A 19664-nucleotide genomic window follows, 5' to 3' on the forward strand; every position below is an offset into this window, starting at 1 on the left:
CCTTGACTCTGACCTTTTACTTCGGTGGGTCCATGAGCTGGGCAGCACCACTGCCTTTTTCTTAGCTTTGTCTCCTGCCCAAGGAGTAGGGATGGCTGAGCCCAGTCAGTCTGCTAATGCTCAGTGTCATTTTCTCTGCAACTGGAGAGATTTAGTGACTCGTTCAGGGTACCACAGCTGGGATGTGTCTGAGGCAGGACTTGAACCCAGGTCTTCCTGACTCCCAAACCAGTTCTCTCTCAGTCCTCTTCTGGACTGTCTTTCTGCCCAGACTGTCCCTCAAAAATGGCCTTTATCTGGTGCTCTCCATGGGGGCAGGGGAGGATCTGCCCATGGAGCTATTGCTGGCTCTTCCTTTCCAGAGCCGCAAGCTGGTTCTATTTAAGTCTCTAAGTCTAAAATGTTGAACTCATTTACGACTTGTTGAAAAGATTATCAGTCTAGTTCATTTTCTAGGCCAATGTAAAAGATGGTTCCTTTGGAACTCAAAGGGAATTCAGGATTATCTACCCTTCTGGTCATTGTGGCTAAGTCAGGGAATGTTCTCAGCATCTTAATTCTCATAGGACCCCAGTAACAAACTGCATCCTCTCTGTGTGCAGATGTCAGCTATGGATTACTCTAAAGGGAGAGTATCAGCCTTAAGTAGATTCAACCTGCATGTGTTAGCATGGTGCATGGTGTGTGTGTGTGTGCATGTGTGTGTTTATATGTATATTTTGTGTGTATATGTAGGAAGTATGTATTCTTGAATCTATGTATTTGAGATTACATGTATTTGTGTGTATGTGGGAAGGATGTGTGTGAGTTTAGTGTGTGTGTATTTATGTGTGTGTGTGTGTGTATGTGTGAAGAGACATGGCACATGAACCAAAGCATCTTAAAAACAGAGTGGCAAGAGTGCTTGTCCAGCTGGTTGGTTGGGCTTTGAATGGCAGTGGTGGTGGAGAGGAGGGAGGGAGAATTTAGTGGGGAGCAGAAAAAGACTGTGAGGTGTCCTGGTCCTGCAATGGAAGGCGCCATTCAGGAGGGACACGGGTGGACGTCCAGGCAGTCACCCATCCTTGACATAGAAGGCCAGACCAGGCTGCCTGCTCAAAGCTCCAGCCTCCTCCTCTAAGCCTTTGCACATCATCCTTACTGAAGAGGACTCCCCGCTCCTCTCAGTCTTTTCCTCCAATGACTGGCTCATCCCCCCGCCGCCCACCATGGAGGAGTCCTTCCTTCACAGGACCCTTATCTCCTTCATTTACCTGGAGTTTCCTCCTCCCTGTAGAATGGGAGCTCCTTGGCCAGAGTAATTTGATTTTTATATCCTCCCCAGGGCCCTAGGTTGGCCTGGCACATTCTGGAGAGAAGGTTCAGTTCTGTGTGTGTGTGTGTGTGTGTGTGTGTGTGTGTGTGTGTGAAGGGCAGGGGAGGGGAGATGGGGCATTTTTAGAGAGGAAACTCTGCCAAAATCGCCCAGCACCTCCACTGCCGCTCATCATTTTGGAGTAGGCCAGGACATTTGAAGGGGAAGAGATTTGCCCACAGTCACACAGATGTGACCCTTGACCCAGGCCTTCCTGACAGGCCTCTCTGCCCCCTAACCCTGTTGCAAATAGAATGTGTTGAATGCTTGCTCAATCCAGGTAAACATTGGCAGGAGGGGAAGAGAACAGGAGCCTTGGGATCAGTTTCCAAGAGAACTCACTGGGCTGATGCCCAACAGCAGTGTACTCCCAAAGATTGGACTTTGTCTTGGATTTCATATTCATTTAACAAACCCTGGGGACCTACTGTGCTAAGAGGCCTCCAGAGGCCCCCCGAGACATGTAATCTGTATTCCAGCATGGTGTTACACCGATGGGAGGTGTGTTGCCAATCTTCTGCTGCCAGACTTTTTTGCTAATATGTAGGTCCCTATTCTTAGCACACATCTGAGGTAAGAGGGAGAGCTCATTTTGCAAGCAATGGGGAGGCCAACCGCAGCCCCCACACCCGGCCCTCCTGATACAGGCTGCTTTTTATCTACCACTAGCTGTGGCCTTTGAAAGCTGCAGGCTTAGCTGTGGTTTAACTGTCCTTATTTTGCCACATAATACCCAACCCCTCCTCCCATCACACATCCCCAACTGGAAGAGGCTTATTTGCCTCAAATATTTTCCACCAACCCACCACATTGCAAACACCAAACAAAATAAGAAGCCCATGATACATCCGCTACCGTAGCCCCCACCCCCTTCAGAAGCCTGAATCAAACCCCATTAAAAGTGAGGGGCAGGAAGGGCTGTGGGAAAGGGGACTCACTGGGTGACTCTTGTTTTTTTCCTAAAGAAATGATGTTAGTTTGTGTGCCTAGCACAGAGGTGCTTAATAACTATTGGATTGAATTGAAAATGGTCATCTCCCTCTTCACTCACAATCACGTATGGACAGTGAATCAAAGAGGATGTATCTCCATTAAGCAAATGAGAATGGGTGAAAAGATCTGGACACTCTTGGGAACATAAGCTGGCAACTCTAAAATCTGAAATAAACTTGTTTTTCTTTTCTGCTTTCCTTGTGCTCCCTTGTCCCTTTAAGAAAAAATGGGAATTTGGGGTGGTTTTCTTTAGGAGGTTTTTCTATTCCTTTTTTTTTCTTAGTTTTTGCAAGGCAAGGGGATTAAGTGACTTGCCCAAGGTCACACAGCTAGGTAATTATTAAGTGTCTGAGGCTAGAAGGGATTTTCTATTCCCTTAGAATGTTGATGCTGATCTCAAAATGCCTTGAAATTGTTGGTGTTATTGGCTCCGGAATCCACTTTCTTCTCATGCCTTCTTTCCTCTATTTTCCTTTTTCTCCTCTTACCCTGATAATGAATTTCTATATGATTCTGTATCTGCTTATTAAATACCCACATTATCTAAACTACTGCCCTTAGTACTGGTGGATACAAATTTACAAATCTGGGGCTAGGGATATTTGTTCCTAAAAGCCTGTTGATCGCTAGGAGACCAGCAAAGAATTATTGTGCCAGCATGTGAATTGTGAGATGGCAAGAATCTCATGATGGTTGACTACAGCTGAGAGACAAGGAAGGACACACATACACACATGAATTTTAATGAAACATTATTGCTTAGGATAGTATGCATGAGAATTTTTAAAAGTATTTTCTGATGACATTCTAATTCACCTCTGCTAGATGGTCTTTGAAGTGGGCCAGCAGCAGACTGAGGAGTGGGGGATCTCTTTTTTCTCCAAGATCACTTGAGAGGAACCATTCTGACTTTGTTTACAACCTAGACCCCAAGCTTCTAAGGGTTTCTCTATGTACATCAGCATTCTTTGTCTCTTTTAAGGTTGTCATTTGCCTCTTTTACTCTTCATTAGGCTCATACCCATGTAATGTTAGGGCAGGGAAGGATCTTAACCATCAATTCAACTCATACAGAGAAAGACATGAAGGCCAAAAGACTGAAAGACTAGAATCCTGTCCCTACCACTGTCTCTGTGACCAAAGGGAAATAATTTAATTTGCATAATGAGGATGGACTAATTAGCAGTAATGGGACTTATCTACTCTAGATACATAATCCTGAATAAGTCATAATATTAAATCGTTGACCTAAACAGGACTTCTGCCCCTTACCATCTGTGTGACCTGAGGCAAGTCACTCCCACATCTGGGTCTTGGTTCCCTCATCTGTAAAGCAAGGGGGTTCAACTAAGAACTCTGAGGTTTTTTCAAGCTCTGTGACTTGCTATGCCCAGTCACTGAACAAGGCCCAACACTTTATGGTTCCTTCCTCAATGTGAATGTGACTCAACTAAATGAACCTTGGAAAATTCTCTCCATCCTTCTATGTCCTTTTGAAAGTTAAAAAGAAAGTAATTTCAGGACTCGGTTCCATTGCTGGAGATGCCAAGATTTCATGTTGAATCCTACTGGAGCCTCATTTCCACCTGAGATTTTCTTATGCCTTGGAAATAATATGTCTTTTTGCTTAGATTGCATGCTCCTCCTCAATTACAGAGATTCTAGGAATGAGGCATGATTGACTACCCTGTTTGACTTTGAGTGTTGCTTCCAAACTTCTAAAAATCGACAGCATCAGCTTCATAACTAACTTTTCTGGATTTTATTCAGGGATCTCTCTGTCTCAATTCTGTGTACACATTAATAACGAAAAGATCTTAGAGATGGGAAATTAGAGTGACCTGCCCCAGGTCACAGATGCAGTAGGCAGCACAGCTCATTTGACTCAATGCCAAAGAAGGTATATTTTGGAAGGAAGGCAGTCCTTGTTCCAATTTCCCATCATGCATTTAGGAAAAATTCAATTAATAGCCTTCACCAATGAGGGAGGGAACCAGTATCCTAAAGCTTGGGTTTCTCTTGTCAAGGAAATAAGCCACCAGTGAGGCTTGGCAGCTCAGCAGCTAGGTGAGAAACTTCATGTGACTTAGGCAATTCACCCCATTCTGCCTCAGTTTCCCCTATTTGTAAAATAGAAATGATAATAATAGTGCCTGCTTCCTAGGCTTGTTAAAAAAATACCTAAGTCACAGGGTTATTTAAGACTCCAAGGCAATAATGTGTATCAAGTGTGTGTACACCTGAAAGTGCTTCAGAGGGGGTTCTTTGTCCTTCATTTTTGAAGAAGACCATGACATCGGGGAGGTGAGGCCATGGCAAACACATGAATTGGATTTGAGTGAGGGGGATACTGTGCTAAGTCACCAACCTCACTTTCTCCTCCAGAGTCATCTGGATCCAGTGGCCAGAGATGAGTCAGGATGACGAGATGGCCCTGGGTGCAAGGCAATCAGTATTAAGGGACTTGCCTAAGGTCTCACAGCTAGTAAGTGGAAAGTGTCTGAGGCCATAGTCTAACTCCTGTCCTGAATCCAAGGCCAGTACTCTATCCACTGTGCCACCTGGCCATCATCATCCCATTGCTGGGTAACATTTTTCAGTTGGACTAAAAGAACTGACACAAAAGGAGAGAATTAGTTGTTTTTATTGGGGAGAGATCTATCAGTAAGGAGGTACATTTTTATCTAGAGCAAAGCTCAAAAGAACAGATTTTTACAAGCTAAAATTTCCTGTTTGTCCAACAGATGAAAAGAAACCCACTTGCATTTTCCAAGTTATCACCAAATTGTGTTGCTAAGCAAAAGTTAAATAGTGAGAACCAACAGTATGCCTACTGCCCACTTCTGCAGAAGACAAATGGGAATATGCAGACAAATGAACTGATGGGCATCACAGCATGCCTATTTTTTCCCCTGGCTCCCAGTTGCTTTCTTTTGGTACAGGAAGAAGAGGATAATAGCGAAGTAGATGGTACTCTTCACAAGCAGGATGGAATAGGTATAAAAGGCTGACATGTTGGCAAAATGCATCTCCTGGAAGACTAAAGACAGAGAGTCAGGTTAGTTCTGCTTGGCCTTTTAAGAGATATGGGATCAAAGGACTGGAAACAGAAGCCAGAGAACCTGGGATCTGATAGGGACAGCACCAGAAAGGAAAATTTTAAATTTATTTAAGGCAGTGGGGTTAAGTGACTTGCCCAAGGTCACACAGCTAGGCAATTAAGTGTCTGAGGCTGGATTTGAACTCAGGTCCTCCTGACTCCAGGGCCAGTGCTTTATCCACTGTGCCACCTAGCTTCCCCCCCCCCCCCCCATTTTGATTTGAATTTGATGTCACAAGTCTAGGGTAAAGAAGACAGTGTTGCAAGTAAGGAGATTTAGTTTCTAGTGTCTTCTAGATCTGTAGCTGGTGACCATCTCCAGCTGCTGAGTCAGACAGAACTTTGGCTGTTTCCCTCTTATTCTCTTATTTGGAACTATTAAAATTCCAAAAACCCATTGGGACGTTAAGCATCCAATACAAATGGGTGGCATTTTTATTGTTACCATCCTTAACCGGATCTGCATTGGAGGCTTGAAGTGTGCCCAACCAAGAGCTAATCAAGACCCAAATGCCTCTAAAGACAACCCTTGCCAGCTAAAAGTTTTTTGACCCTGAGTCCGAGTTTCTGAGGAAACTTTTATTATGAGAAGTTGCTGCATGACCAAGTCACTTCTTCTCTCTGGCCCTGAATCTTCAACCATAAAATGAGGGTTTGGACCTGGGCCATCTCTGAATCCCTTCCCACTCTAATAGTCCATGATTCTATGTGACTTGTCTGATGGGACAGAGTGGATTAATGGCGGATGGGATAGGAATCCTTCCATCATCACCCCATAAATGAGTGGTTGAGTGAAAACAGAGCTTGAATTTGTTTCATTAGATTTAGATCTGGAAAAGATCTTAGATATCCTACAGTTTACCCTCTCCCCCATGTTATAACGATGAGGCCCAGGCACATAGAATGAATAAGATTTATAAAATGTTCTCCTCAAGACAACTAAGTATCATAGTCCCCATTATACAGATAGGAACACCGAGGCTCAGATAATCTAAGCAAACTGACAAGCAATAAAGAGTACGTTGGTTGGTTGGTTGGTTAGTTGGTCCTTCATTATCAAAGAAGACCAAAACGACATCACTATGGTTGAGACAAATATGTTTGAGTGTGTGTGCCGAGCTCAGAATGCTCTACCACAGGTCGGGCACAAATAGTCTTTGTGAATACCTGAGGTGGATACTCTAAACTAGTGACTATCCAGGATATGAATGGATGTTTTCCTGATTACGAGATTGCCATTTTGTTCACCCAGAAACTGAGACCAGTGACTCAGCCTTATTTGCATCCTACTAGTCAAGGCTGCAGCTGGGAAACAAGCTCATTTATGTCGTGTTATTCCCTCTCAGGTTGACCTGGACCCCCAGGCCAGCCACTTCCCGGGCCCCCATCAGTCAAAAATTTCCAAGCTTCTGTTCCCAGAAGTCCTTAATCTCAAGATCTGTACAATCTGATTATGACAAGGGCATGCTCTTACATAGACAAGTCAACTGTCTTTGTTTCCCTGCAACGTTCAGTGTCAGACCCCAGGAACCTTCCCTGCTTCCCCACATCCCCAGAACTAAAAAGCTGAGTTGATCACGTGTTAAAACTCCTCTAGGTTTCAAAAGCCACTTAATGTGTAGCTTACCTTTAGTCTTGGCTTCAGTATTCTCACAGTTATTTTTAATGGATTCTAAAGTAAGAAAAAGAGTGAAAATCAGACAAAAATTGCATTGTGTTAGCTCTGTATGTTTACGCCAACCTAAAGACATCCACATTATCCAAAAAAGAAAACCACAGGTCTTTGGCAAGATTCTTAACAAGTAATAAATGCTTTTTCTGTTCTCCTTCATGGGACTCAGTTCCATTGTTGGGATCTGACATATGGCAGTACTGATGAGCCAAATAGGAAACATTTTATTAGACAAATTGGCATCTCCTTCAAGGACCATGTGTTATTAGCTGTAGACATGGATGGTCTGACTGCTTGGACGAAGAAAATTAATTTCTTCAGGAAATGGTAGTCAATCAATGAATAAGAACTAAGCTTTATGTAAAATTAGAAGACAGCTTGTAGATCACTTAGGCCAGTCAGAAAAATAGAGTGCTTATCTCCTGAATAGATGCTAGGACCCAGGCCTGGGTTCCTCCCTTCAAGGGTTGGACACAGTGATTAAGGCAATTGATTTCTTGAGTGGACAGTAACTCCCTCAAGTTTGGTTAGTGTGGGCCCTATGAGACTGACACAATTACTCTTCTCTTTGAAATGGTTTTTCCATGAGTTCTATGTCCCTTACATTGACTTATCTGCAACCATTGTCCCAGTGGCAGGTAAGCAGCTTGAGGGCAGGGATTGTTCAGTCTTTGTGTTTTCAATATGTGATCAAATCACCCTTGGAAATCTTCCAGTGAGGATATCTATGGGTCCCCTCTCTCCTTCATATGTGATTATTAATTTTTTTCCTTAGAATTTAACTATTAATATAATTTAACAATTAAAAATAAGCACATATACATTGCATTGTTACACTGCTATTATAGTGACTAGTGGACAATTGGAGTTGCTATTTTGTTGGGAAAATGCTGAAACATATTCCCTTCAGTGGAATCATCGTTAAATATTTGGCCAGTAAATGAGCTAGGAGAGAGCTTAGCATTTATCTAGAATGGAGGTCTTAGCCTGGAATCTATGAACTTTTTGTAAAATGGATTTATTTCAATGTAATTGCTTTCCTCCTATTTCCCCTGCATTTCATTTTTAGGCATAAAACATTATTTTTAGAAGGATTCATAAGTTTCATCCGGTTGCCAAAATGGTCCATGAATTAAAAAAAAAATAGAACCTCAATAACCTAATTCATTTATTTCGTAGACAGAGAAACCATGGCAAGTGAAGGTACTTGTCCACAGTCACAAAGGACAGAGTCTGGATTTGAACCTGAGCCCTCTGATTTCAAGTCTAGTCTCCTTCCCATTGTACCTTCTTGAGCATTGGATTCTCAGTTTGAATTTTGTATTTCTACACTTGGGAAATGGAGTGACAGCAGAGTGTCTAGGACCAAAGACAAATGACAAATGGAAGAAATTGTCCTGGCTATATTAAAAAAAAAATCAAAATCAAACCTGACACTGAAACCATTTATTTACCAAGAGGGGTCTGGCCCAGTGGTTTTTCCTGATCAACTTCAAGGAAGCATGATTTTCTAATTAATTGCTCTGTTTATTATAAAATTTCTCATAATCTTTTGAGAAAACTTCATTTAAGTGACAAATTATTTGTATTTGCAAATCGTCTGGGAATTCATAAGCAGCTTCCTTATATAAGGGTCACTCAAGGCTGGTTTCCTTATTGGTTTTGAAATTTACATCTACGTTAAAAAAATGGATACCTCTCACAACCAAAGTAATCAATACATTTAAAAGAATGACTCACTGGAACGCGTATAAGAGTCATGCAGTTCTGAACCAGGTTCAGGGAAATGACCACGACTGCCTCTATCCTTTCGTCATCTCTACCCTGACTCTTCCTACCTCTGGCCCTTCTCTGGGGCTCCTGGGTTATGTCTGTATAAAAAAGTTGATGGATTCATTTTATTGACTAACTGGTCAGTAACCAGACAAAACTGAACCTCGATTGCTTGTGTCCTTGGGCCTGTGACGGTTGGGGTGTTTTGCTTTGCCGCCCTGTTGAGTTTTGTTTTTTTGCCTGAATAATGGTCACATGCCTGCTCTTCACCCTATTGATTCAAATGTAACTTTTAGGCAATGCCTTCGTTGCTAGATAGGACAGTTAAGTGTTACTGAAGTCATAGTATGTTGTCGTCATATATTTTGCCTCTTTTCATTTCACCAACCATTATAAATGTACTTGGCCCATAATAAATGCTTAATAAATGTGGATTGATTTTTTTGTACCAGAGAATTGATACTACTACTACTACTACTACTACTACTACTACTACTACTACTAATATGATTCTCATGTAGGGTGTCCTGAAGAATTTAATGTCACAAAGGGGACTTTGTTCCTTGAAAAGGCAGGGAAGAGAGTGCATCTTCCTACAGTTTGCAGAGGTCTGGACAGGAGTGTATAATGAGAACCCAGGCCCCTTGACTCTCTCTGTCTTTTGATTTTTCTATGGAGCCATTTGGTAGATGAAACTCTCCCCATCAGCCCTATGTAACCAGAGGGCTTTACTTTTGCCTCTCCCCACAGGATTTACTAAAACCCAATTGGGGGGCAGGATCTTGATACTACTGGTTTGATGTAAGAATGCTTGATGTGAGATCTGTCTGTTGACCGCATGACATGATTTTATCTAACTATGTGAACTTTAGATGTATTTGCTTTTCCTTTAGTGGTTTGGTTGGAAGGAAAATAATGATTAATGTTAAAAAGGAAAAAATTAGATATTTTCATGGGTTAAAGACAAAGAAGACATTGAAAGTCTCTCTTTTATAAGAGAAACAAAATAACATACTTTGATATAGCACTTAATGGTCCACCCAGGTCTTTCAATGTAATCGTCCCAATTCTGTCTGGTCCATTCAGTCTAGTTATGGACCAGGTAATTCAGTCCTAACAGTCAGGTGGCTTACCTATGTATCTTTTTTATTCCCCCTCTCTCTCTCTCTGTCTCTCTCTCTGTCTCTCTCTCTCTGTCTCTCTCTGTCTCTCTGTGTCTCTGTCTCTGTCTCTTTCTCTGTCTCTTTCTCTGTCTCTCTCTGTCTCTCTCTCTCTGTCTCTGTCTCTCTCTCTCTCTCTCTCTCTCTCTCTCTCTCTCTCTCTCTCTCTCTCTCTCTCTCTCTCTCTCTCTCTCCTTCCCTATTAGAATATAAACTTTTTGAATACTGTGGCTCTTTTTATTTTCAGTTTGTAACTGCAGAACTGAACACATCCTACAAGTATTTGATGCATAATCGATTGGCTTTGGGAGGCTGGGCAGGACTTTTACTGAGCAATGAGACCAGTTCCTGATCTTATTTATGGAAAATACCTGAAGTGGGAGAAGCCAGTGTGGACAAATGTGGAGTCATCCTTCCCCACTCAAGAGGCCTGAGACCTGGAAACATACCTTTAGCAATTGAAGGAACAGGGATCTCCTTGGCCCCTTGTCCTGCATCAAACCCCTCATGCTGGTAGAAGTAAGAAAGATTTTTTTTCAGGGTGTCTTCTGATACAGTCACCCAGCTAATCTGTGAGTATAAATTGTTGACCCTAGTGACAGGTCCAACCTGTGCATCCAGAGGGTGTGAATTATCATTTTCTTTCCAATATGTTTTAATGACACCAGGGAAAAAATCCTCCAGCAGACAAATGTAGGTCCCAGATTTTTTTGAATTTATCTCCTCTGAAGTAGGAAGAAAAAATATGGGATTTGGTGGTTTTTTTGGAATATTAGAACCTGTAGAGAAAACAAAAGAGCACAATGGTAATTTTAAGAAAAACTGAAAGGCTAACTTTGGGGAAAAGGAGAGATGCCCCTTAGGCCTTGCTAGGACACCAGTTTTAGATTTACAGAACTTCAAAGTTGAAAAGAACTAGAATGGTCATCTAATCCAACCCAAAACTGACGAAAGTTCCCCATATGCCATACTCAAATGACCCTCCAGCTATTCATCAAAGATGTCCAATAATGAGAAAGCCACTACTTCTGAAGTTAGCTTGAATTTTTAGAAAGATATTGGGTAGAAATTTGCCTCTTTCCAACTCAGTTATGTCTTCTCAGGTCTAGGAACAGAACAGGGTGAGATCTTCTTCCAGATGACAGCCCCTTAAAAACTTTTATCACATTATTTCTGTTTTGATGTTGTGGGACATTAGAAAATCTGACCTTTGGAATGGGAGATGGTATTAAGAAAGACTGTTTTTGTGAATTGATTGGCCTGTAAATTTTTTTTAGATATATTAAATCAGATTTTTTTCCAGGTAATGCTGAGAAACCAATTTTTCTCTCTATAGACCTAATTCTAACGTCACCTAATTTATTTGATTTTCTAAAGCCTCAAATGCTTGGGGAAAATTTAACAAAGGATATTATATTTTTGCCAAAGGGAATTTCACATCTGTGCATCATGGAAGAATGACAGACTGCCACTTTGCCTTTGAACTTGTATACTGAGCTTTCAAATTCTCAAAAATGCTGGTCAGAAAAAAAATTATAGCAAATCTTTTTCTGGTGCAAAGAATTGAAAACTGAGGGGGATACCCATTGATTGGGGAATGGCTGAAAAACTTTTGGTATTTGAATGTAATGGAATATTATTGTTCTATAAGAAATGACAAGAAGGATGATTTCAGAAAAACCTGGAAGGACTTCTGTGAACTGATACAAAGTGAAGGGAGCAGGATGAGGAGATTATTGTACACAGTAACGATATTACAATATTGTATCAATAACACTGTACACAGAAACAATATTGTTCTATGAAGAACCATGTTTGACTTGACTACTCTTAATTAGACAATGAACCAAGACAATCCCAAAGGATTCATAATGAAAAAATGTTATCCACCTGTAGAGAATGAACTGATCTTATGTGAGTACAGACCAACATGTTCCATATTCACTTTCTTTTTTCTTTTGTTTGAGTCTTCTTGCACAAAATGACAAATTTTAAAATGTTTTAGATAGTTGCGCATATGAGATTGCTAACTATTTCAGGGAAGGGGGAAGAAGGGGGAGTGGGTTAGAATTTAGAACCCAAAGCTTCACAAAACAACGAATGTTAAAAATTGTTTTTCCATTTTGGGAGAAAATATTATTTAAAAATTCTGCTCAGTTTCTAAGTTTATATTTTTCTTGATTTTTTCACAAGAAAAACGACTTGATTATTTAAGACTCTATTATTTCACATTCGTAAGTTTGAAAAGCAAAGCAATGTGTAAAAAATCATTCTAAATCTCCAAAGTTGCCTTCTATTGATAAAATATGTTCTTTTCCCCCTAGCAGTCATTGTTTTCCAGAATAACTGTTGTTTTTATTTTCTATATCATTATTTTGTATGTTGATATATATATTTATATATATTTAACATTAGTAATGCATTGTATCTTGTTCAAAACCTTTCACAGAAATGATTCTATTGGTGTTTTCAAAAAAGCTTTTGCCTCCTGAAGTTTGTTTTGAGTTTTAAATATTTTTGAAGACTTCCATTGGAAGAATTCTACAATTTTTCATGTCTTTTCTTATATTGAATTTACCTAATAATTGGAAATTTTCTATGTAACTCAGCATCTTTCAAATAGGTATATTTAATTTCTCCTCCAACCCCTATCCCCATCTTGATTATGTCTGTCTAGTTAGGGATTGTTCTAGATCCCTTCTAATTATAACTTACATTGTAAATGATAACCCATGAAGAGGCTAATGGATCTCGATACTCTTTTAAGAACTGACTATATCACTAGGACTGACTATGATATCTTAATGAAGCTTTTTCCAGAAGGAAAGAAAAAAGTCAATGAATTCATCAATATTTCCTTAAACTCTTCACTAAGATCCTACACTTATGCTAGTTCATGTCCTTGGGGAGATCTTGCTTCTTAAAGATTATGTCAATGGATGGGCACCAAGCTGTGTGCCCACTATCCTCAAATCATCCCGAAACCATGTTGGGTGAAGCCCATAAATTGATGATTTGGTGGTCAGATGGGATTGAGGAGCTGGAGACATTCGTGAAGACTGTTGAGAAACTGTGTCTTAGAAACCAATGCTCACCAAAGAAATTAGCAGAACCCACAAAGTACTGAAAAATAAGTAAATTGCAATAACAAAACTGTAGTATCAGATTGAAAAGAGAAATATAATTTGTAGACTGAATGATCTGATAAATTATAGAAGAATGATCAAGCATCTTTGTAAAATTATTTAAAATTCTTTACCTTTGTACTCCAAATCTATAAGTAGGAAGACATCTAGTCTAGAGGTGTCAAACACACCATTGTAAAACTCCAGAGTGTAGAGCAAACCCAATGAAAGTATAATTGGAAAATGTTCAACAAAAATAACGAAAACAACACAATGTAAATTTGTGTTAATTTGTCATTTTCTAAGTCAATACATGGCCTTCCATGAACCCAGACTATTTGGTCGGTCTCTCTCTCTCTCTCTCTCTCTCTCTCTCTCTCTCTCTTTCTCTCTCTCTCTCTGTGTGTAATACCAAGCAGCATTCCTAACAAAAAGGGGGGCAATTTTTAAAGTCACATCAGCAGAGGAAGGTAATCTTAGAGGTCTAACAAGGGGAAATTAGCTGCCCAAGGTCACACAGTAAGTGGCAGAAGCAGAATTCAATTTCAAGGTCCTCTGACTCTTAATTTAAGCCTTGACTTGACATTTACCCCAAACCAACAAAACACTTCCTTCTAATCTTGAATCTGACCCACTTAAGTTATTATAATCATGCCTTGGGTAATCATCAGTCAAATGTGATAAATTTAGCTTCACTCAATGTTATTTTTAATGCTCATGAAGTTTTAATTGATTACAAGAATTGCAAAATGGAATCCATCCATTTCCTCAACCTTTCTTTACCATCCAGGAGCCACATACATGGTAAGTATCTATACCAGAATCAAAAGAACTGGAGGAATTAGTTAACAAAATGTGAAACTTGATTTGTATCTTAGTTTTTTATCTAGAGGATTTCATTAGTTTCATTTGTCAATATTCAAAAATAATGAAAAGTGAGCGTTACAATGAGCATTCCCTTCAGAACAAACTGATTTTCCCATTCCCACTCATTTCTGCCATATCCTCACAGCCATACCTACTGGAAAACAGTTAACTCATGTTTCAATAACGTTTCAGTTTTCCAAATGACCAAAACTCATTTTAGATCTGAGGTACCTAGAAAGGAGTGGAAGTATAACTGACAAACTTACTTGTTACAACGAGCTTTGTTCCTCCACCAAAGACCTTAACATGTCCCACTATGGGGCAACCAGCTACAAAAAATCATCTAAGGAGCCCAGGCAGAGGCAGCATCAAGACTGGAAACTTACCTATCTACAAGTCAATTTTCTTGTTATTAACATGGAATTATATTATATATTATATATTATCATCCTGTCTAGACCAGGATTTCTGAAGATATATTTTTGTGTTGACGGCAATTTGGTGATGTCTATCGACTCTTTCATGGAATTAATTTTTTTTAAATACATAAAATAAGATGCATAGTAGCAAAGGGAAAGTAGGTGCATGGAAATACAATGATCACTGTACCTAAGTACAAGGATATAGGCACATATACCTAGAGATATATCTGTATATCTATATGAATGTTTAGCTTAAGTTGACAAATGCCTAGAGCCACTGGCCATAAAACTCCTCCATTTTAGATGTGTTAACAGGAGAGATTATGCCTTACACAAAATCTCACAAAGAGGGAATAAGCAGTAGAGTTGTGATTTGAACTGAGTTCCCTTCCCAGCAATTTAAAAAATATCCAAGAGACTCCTGTTTTTGACTCCAACCTGATTGCCCAATTATGAAGTTTAACTTTTTCCATTGATGTCATTGTCACAGTCATTCACTGACTCTTGAATTTTCTTTTTTTACAGGGAATTTGATGGTCATCTGGGCACATGGTCAGCAAACTCTGGCTCCCACCCACTCCCCATGCCAGTTTTGATATGATCTGTGAGCTAAGAATAGTTTCTACATTTGGGTCAAATAGAGGCAAACCAAAAGTCCCACAAATAATTTTCATTAGAAAAGAACCATCTGGTGGCCATCCAGCTGTACTATCATGATAACCAGTGACCAGGAACTCTTAGACCAGCAGCTTGGAGGAGGAAGTTCTTTCTAGACAAAGCTGCTTCTTTGCAATTTGTCCCATTGCTTCTAATTCTGCCCTGGGTCAACCAGAACATGGCTGATCCCTCCTGTATGGTCATAGGTATGACAGAAAGTTAATGCATGCATAGGGTACTTTGTGAATGATCTTTTAAATCAAAGAAAACTTAAATAATTAAAAAACATAGCTGAAAGAATGATACATTAAGTTCCTTGCAATCTTGTTTTTACTATTAATGAAATTTTAAAAGATGTTAAGAAAATTTCCCCAATCTTTCCTTACTATGGTAGAATCTTATACTATCATTAAGAAATCATAGTGACATCAAAGGCATATAGGCATTAAAATGGGAAAGTTGGCTTGCACCTTAGATTGTTTTTATTCAGAGAATTTTATCAAGGACATTTGCAAAAATAAAATATAGCAACAATGACAATGACAACAACGGCTCAGAAAAAATTCTTTTAAGTAATCTAGGATCTCTCCTAAGCCTTGGTCTGTTGCATCCATGCTCTCCACAACAAAATGATTCCCTCCTATTGAACTGACTTCAGTTGAGTGCCCATTGTTGCCCCACTAGAAAATGGCCACTTCACTAGCAGTCAGTCAGAGGTGATGGGTTTTTGCTTCTCTCAATGGATCAAACCTTCCTTTTTAACTAGTGGAAACATAATTGAACCACTTACTTGTCACTATGAGCTTTGTTCCATCACCAAAGACTTTAACACGTCCCACTGTGGGGCAGCCAGTGGCAAAAAGCCCCCAAGGAGCTTGCCTACAGTCAGAGACAGAACCAGGGTACCATGTGGAGCCAGAAGGCACAGTGTGGGGCTCACACTGTGGGGTTTTTCTTGTTTGTCAATTCTCCATAAATCTACCAAGTCTCAGCCATGTTTTCAATTAGCATCAGTTCTCCAATGTACAACATAGGGTTGATTCTCTGTCTATTTCTAGATCTTTCCTTCTCTTTTTACCCCCATTTCTTCCTTACTTCTCTCAAAATACTCCTTTTGATTACATGATTTTCCTAATGATTTCATATTTTCCTAATGATTCAATTAGTTAGAGAATCTGCAAAGATTTAAAAACTGCAGGAGGAAACTGAATGTTGATCACAGTAAATGTTCTGACATTTATTTCTTGGTGGTAAGAAGCCATGGATGACACCTTTAAGTCCTTATAAAGCCATATTCTCCTTCCAAGTAGTCCAATATCTCCTGAGTGACTATGGCCTGGATGACTTTATTTTCTGCACTTGAGACACATCTCAATTTGAAGTAGTATTGCCTCTGAATCCCATGAGGAATTCCTGGTTTATGGTAAAGACAGAAAAGGCTTTGGAAATTAGACTGAAGACTCAGGTTCCCATCCTGCCTTTGACACTGCATGTGTGACTTTGGGCAAGTCACTTATTTTTCTAAGCCTCAGGTTTTCCCATCTTTGGAACAGGGATTGTGGTCACCTCATTGCTATAAGGAAGAAATTAAAGGCATAAAGTGCCTTATTAAAAACTGGCAGTTTGTGCCTATATTGAAGTCAGCTTTCTTGTTATCATCATGGCATTTAGACCTGGGCAGGATCTTAGTAATTTTCAAGACCAGGACTTCTTTAGATATTTTGTGGGTTCCATTATCAGGACTCTGGGGAGTCTGTGGGTCCCTTACTGGAACAATGCTTTTAAATAGCTAAAATGAAATGTATGGGAGTCCAAGGAAAGGAAGGTCATGGAAATATGGTGATCACCTTACATACATACATGTATTTGCAAACACACATGTAGAGATATACAGCCCCCTCATATCTTTAAAATTCCTCCATTTTATGAGTTAACACCTCTCAAAGTGCTCCATTTTCTGAGTTAATAGAGGTTCCAAGGGAATGGAAGCTACTCCATGTCACAGAAGGAGGCAATAAGAGACAGAGTTTTGATTTGAGCACAGGTCCCCAAAGTATCAGTCATTTTTAAAGATATTCAAGAGGTTAGAACATTTAGCAGATTATTTGCTGCCCTGGGGAGGGGGAGGGAAGGGCAGGTGGTAGAAAAATGTGGAACTCAAAACCTTTCAAAAAGATGAATGCTGAAAGCCACCTTTGCGTGTTGTTGGAAAAATAAATAAATGAATGAATAAAAAGTAAATTTTTAAAAAGAGAGATAACCAAGAGACTCCTGTTAAGGGCTTCAATCTATTTGACCATCTTTGAAGTTCACCTCTTACATCGAAGTCATTGTCCTAGAGTCACCAATCCCTAGAATTTTCTAGTTTACAGGGAGTTTGATTACAATTTGGACATGGGATTGGCAAACTCTGGCTTCCACCCATTCTTCCTGCCTGTTTTTGTATGATCTGTAAATTAAGAATGTTTTTCACATTTGTGTGAAATGGAGGCTAATTTCATCAATTAATTTTTTTTAGAAAAGAACCATAAGGTGGTCATCCACCTTTCCTTTGATGATGTCTAGTGACCAGGAGCTATCACTGAGTCCTGAAGCTCTGAGGGGGAAATTTTTCCCAGACTAATCTCCCAGATGGTGTTCTTATCTCCTTTTACTCTTCATTGTGTTCCCAGGGCCAAGTAGAACCTATCAGATTCCATTTTCCCTTTTTTCTTTTTAAATTGATTTATTTAATTTTCATCTGTATGCACATGTATATTTTTAAATTACAAAATTTCCTTCCCCCCCTCTCTTTCCACCCTTGCCTTCAGTGGCTACCAGTCAGGTTAACATTGTATATACATGATTTTCATAAACATGTTTACAGATGAGTCCAAACATGTTTATAGATTAGTCAGAACCTATCTGATTCCTCCAGTAGAGTCATATATAAGACAGAAAATAAATATATATTCGTGGTACCTTCTGAATGATCTTTCAAATCAAAGAAAATCTCAAATAATAAAAAATCATCGGTTAAGATAGGCCATATTTAGTAATAGGCATTCTTGATTTTTTGTATTAATGAGATTTTAATGAATGCTAAACCTTCCCTAGCCTTTCCTTACCTTATGGTAGAATGTTATGCCATGACTATGAAGTCACAGTGAAATATAAGTCATATAGGCCCCAAAATGTAAAGGCTGCTGCCTTGCACTTTAGGCAGAGAATTTTACCAGTGACGTGTTCAAAAATAAAATATAACAGCAACGACAAGGAGAACAGTGGCATCAAAAAAATCCTTTAAAGTAACCAAGGATCTCCCCTAAGGCTTGATGTGTTGCACTTCTGCTCTCCAGAACAATATGCTTCCCCCACTGAGCTAACTTCAGGTGAGTGTCCACATCTGCCCCACTGGGAAATGGCCACTTCACTCAGACATTCAGTGGTTGTGGGTTTTTGTTTCTCCCAATGAATCGAACCTTCCTTTTTAATTAGTGGAAATAGAATTGAACCACTTACTTGTCACGATGAGCTTTGTCCCCTCACCAAAGACTTTAGCACGTCCCACTGTGGGACAGTCAGCAACAAAAACCCCCCAAGGAACTCGCCCAAAGTCAGAGATGGAACCAAGACCCACTGCTGCACTCAAGGGTTGTCTCTCTGCTAGTTTTCTTGTCTATTAATTCTCCATAAATCTACTGAGTCTATGTTGCCAATTAACACCAGTTCTCCAAGGTGACCTTAGCTTTGCCTCGCTGTCAGTCTCTCATGTTTTAGCCATATTCTCCTTCCAAGCAGTCAAATGGTGAATGCCCTGAGTGACTCTGACCCGGTGACTTTTTTTTTTTGCACTTGAGACTCTTCCCATTTGAAATTGTTGTCTCTATATCTTGTGGGAATTCCTGCTGTATGGTAGAGGCAGAAAAGAGATTGGAACTGAGACTGAAGAGACTCAGGTTCCCATCCTGCCTTTGACACTGCATGTGTGACTTTGGGCAAGTCACTTATTTTTCTAAGCCTCAGATTTTTCCATCTGTGGAACAGGGATCATGGTCACCTCGTTGCTATAAGGAAGAAATTAGAGAAAGGCATAAGTGCCTTATTAAAAACTGGCAGTTTGTGCCTACACTCAAGCCAGCTTTCCTGTTATCCTCATGGCATTTAGACCTGGGCAGGATCTTAGTAATTTTCAAGACCAGGACTTCTTTAGATATTTTGTGGGTTCCATTATCAGAACTTTGGGGAGTCTGTGGGTCCCTTACTGGAACAATGCTTTTAAATAGCTAAAATGAAATGTATGGGAGTCCAAGGAAAGGAAGGTCATGGTAATATGGTGATCACCTTACATACATACATGTATTTGCAAACACACATGTAGAGATATACAGCCTCCTCATATCTTTAAAATTCCTCCATTTTATGAATTAACACCTCTCAAAGTGCTCCATTTTCTGAGTTAATAGAGGTTCCAAGGGAGTGGAAGCTATTCCATGTCACAGAAGGAGGCAATAAGAGACAGAGTATTGATCTGAGCACAGGTCCCCGAAGTCTCAGCCATT

General features: G+C 39.8%; 1 protein-coding gene across 1 annotated transcript in view; it reads right to left on the reverse strand.

The window, feature by feature from the left end:
- Positions 1-4973: 4973 nt before the first annotated feature.
- Positions 4974-19664, reverse strand: part of TARP (TCR gamma alternate reading frame protein) — a 172431-nt gene continuing 157740 nt past the window's right edge. The window contains exons 3-6 of the mRNA XM_074199206.1: positions 18625-18666; positions 10502-10831; positions 7075-7119; positions 4974-5387 (exon numbers count right to left, since the gene is read on the reverse strand). Coding sequence (XP_074055307.1) covers positions 5248-5387; positions 7075-7119; positions 10502-10831; positions 18625-18666 — 557 coding nt within the window. The 3' untranslated portion in view covers positions 4974-5247. The remainder of the gene's footprint in view (positions 5388-7074; positions 7120-10501; positions 10832-18624; positions 18667-19664) is intronic.

Source organism: Macrotis lagotis, chromosome 8 (assembly GCF_037893015.1).
Source record: "Macrotis lagotis isolate mMagLag1 chromosome 8, bilby.v1.9.chrom.fasta, whole genome shotgun sequence".
Classification (NCBI taxonomy): domain Eukaryota; kingdom Metazoa; phylum Chordata; class Mammalia; order Peramelemorphia; family Peramelidae; genus Macrotis; species Macrotis lagotis.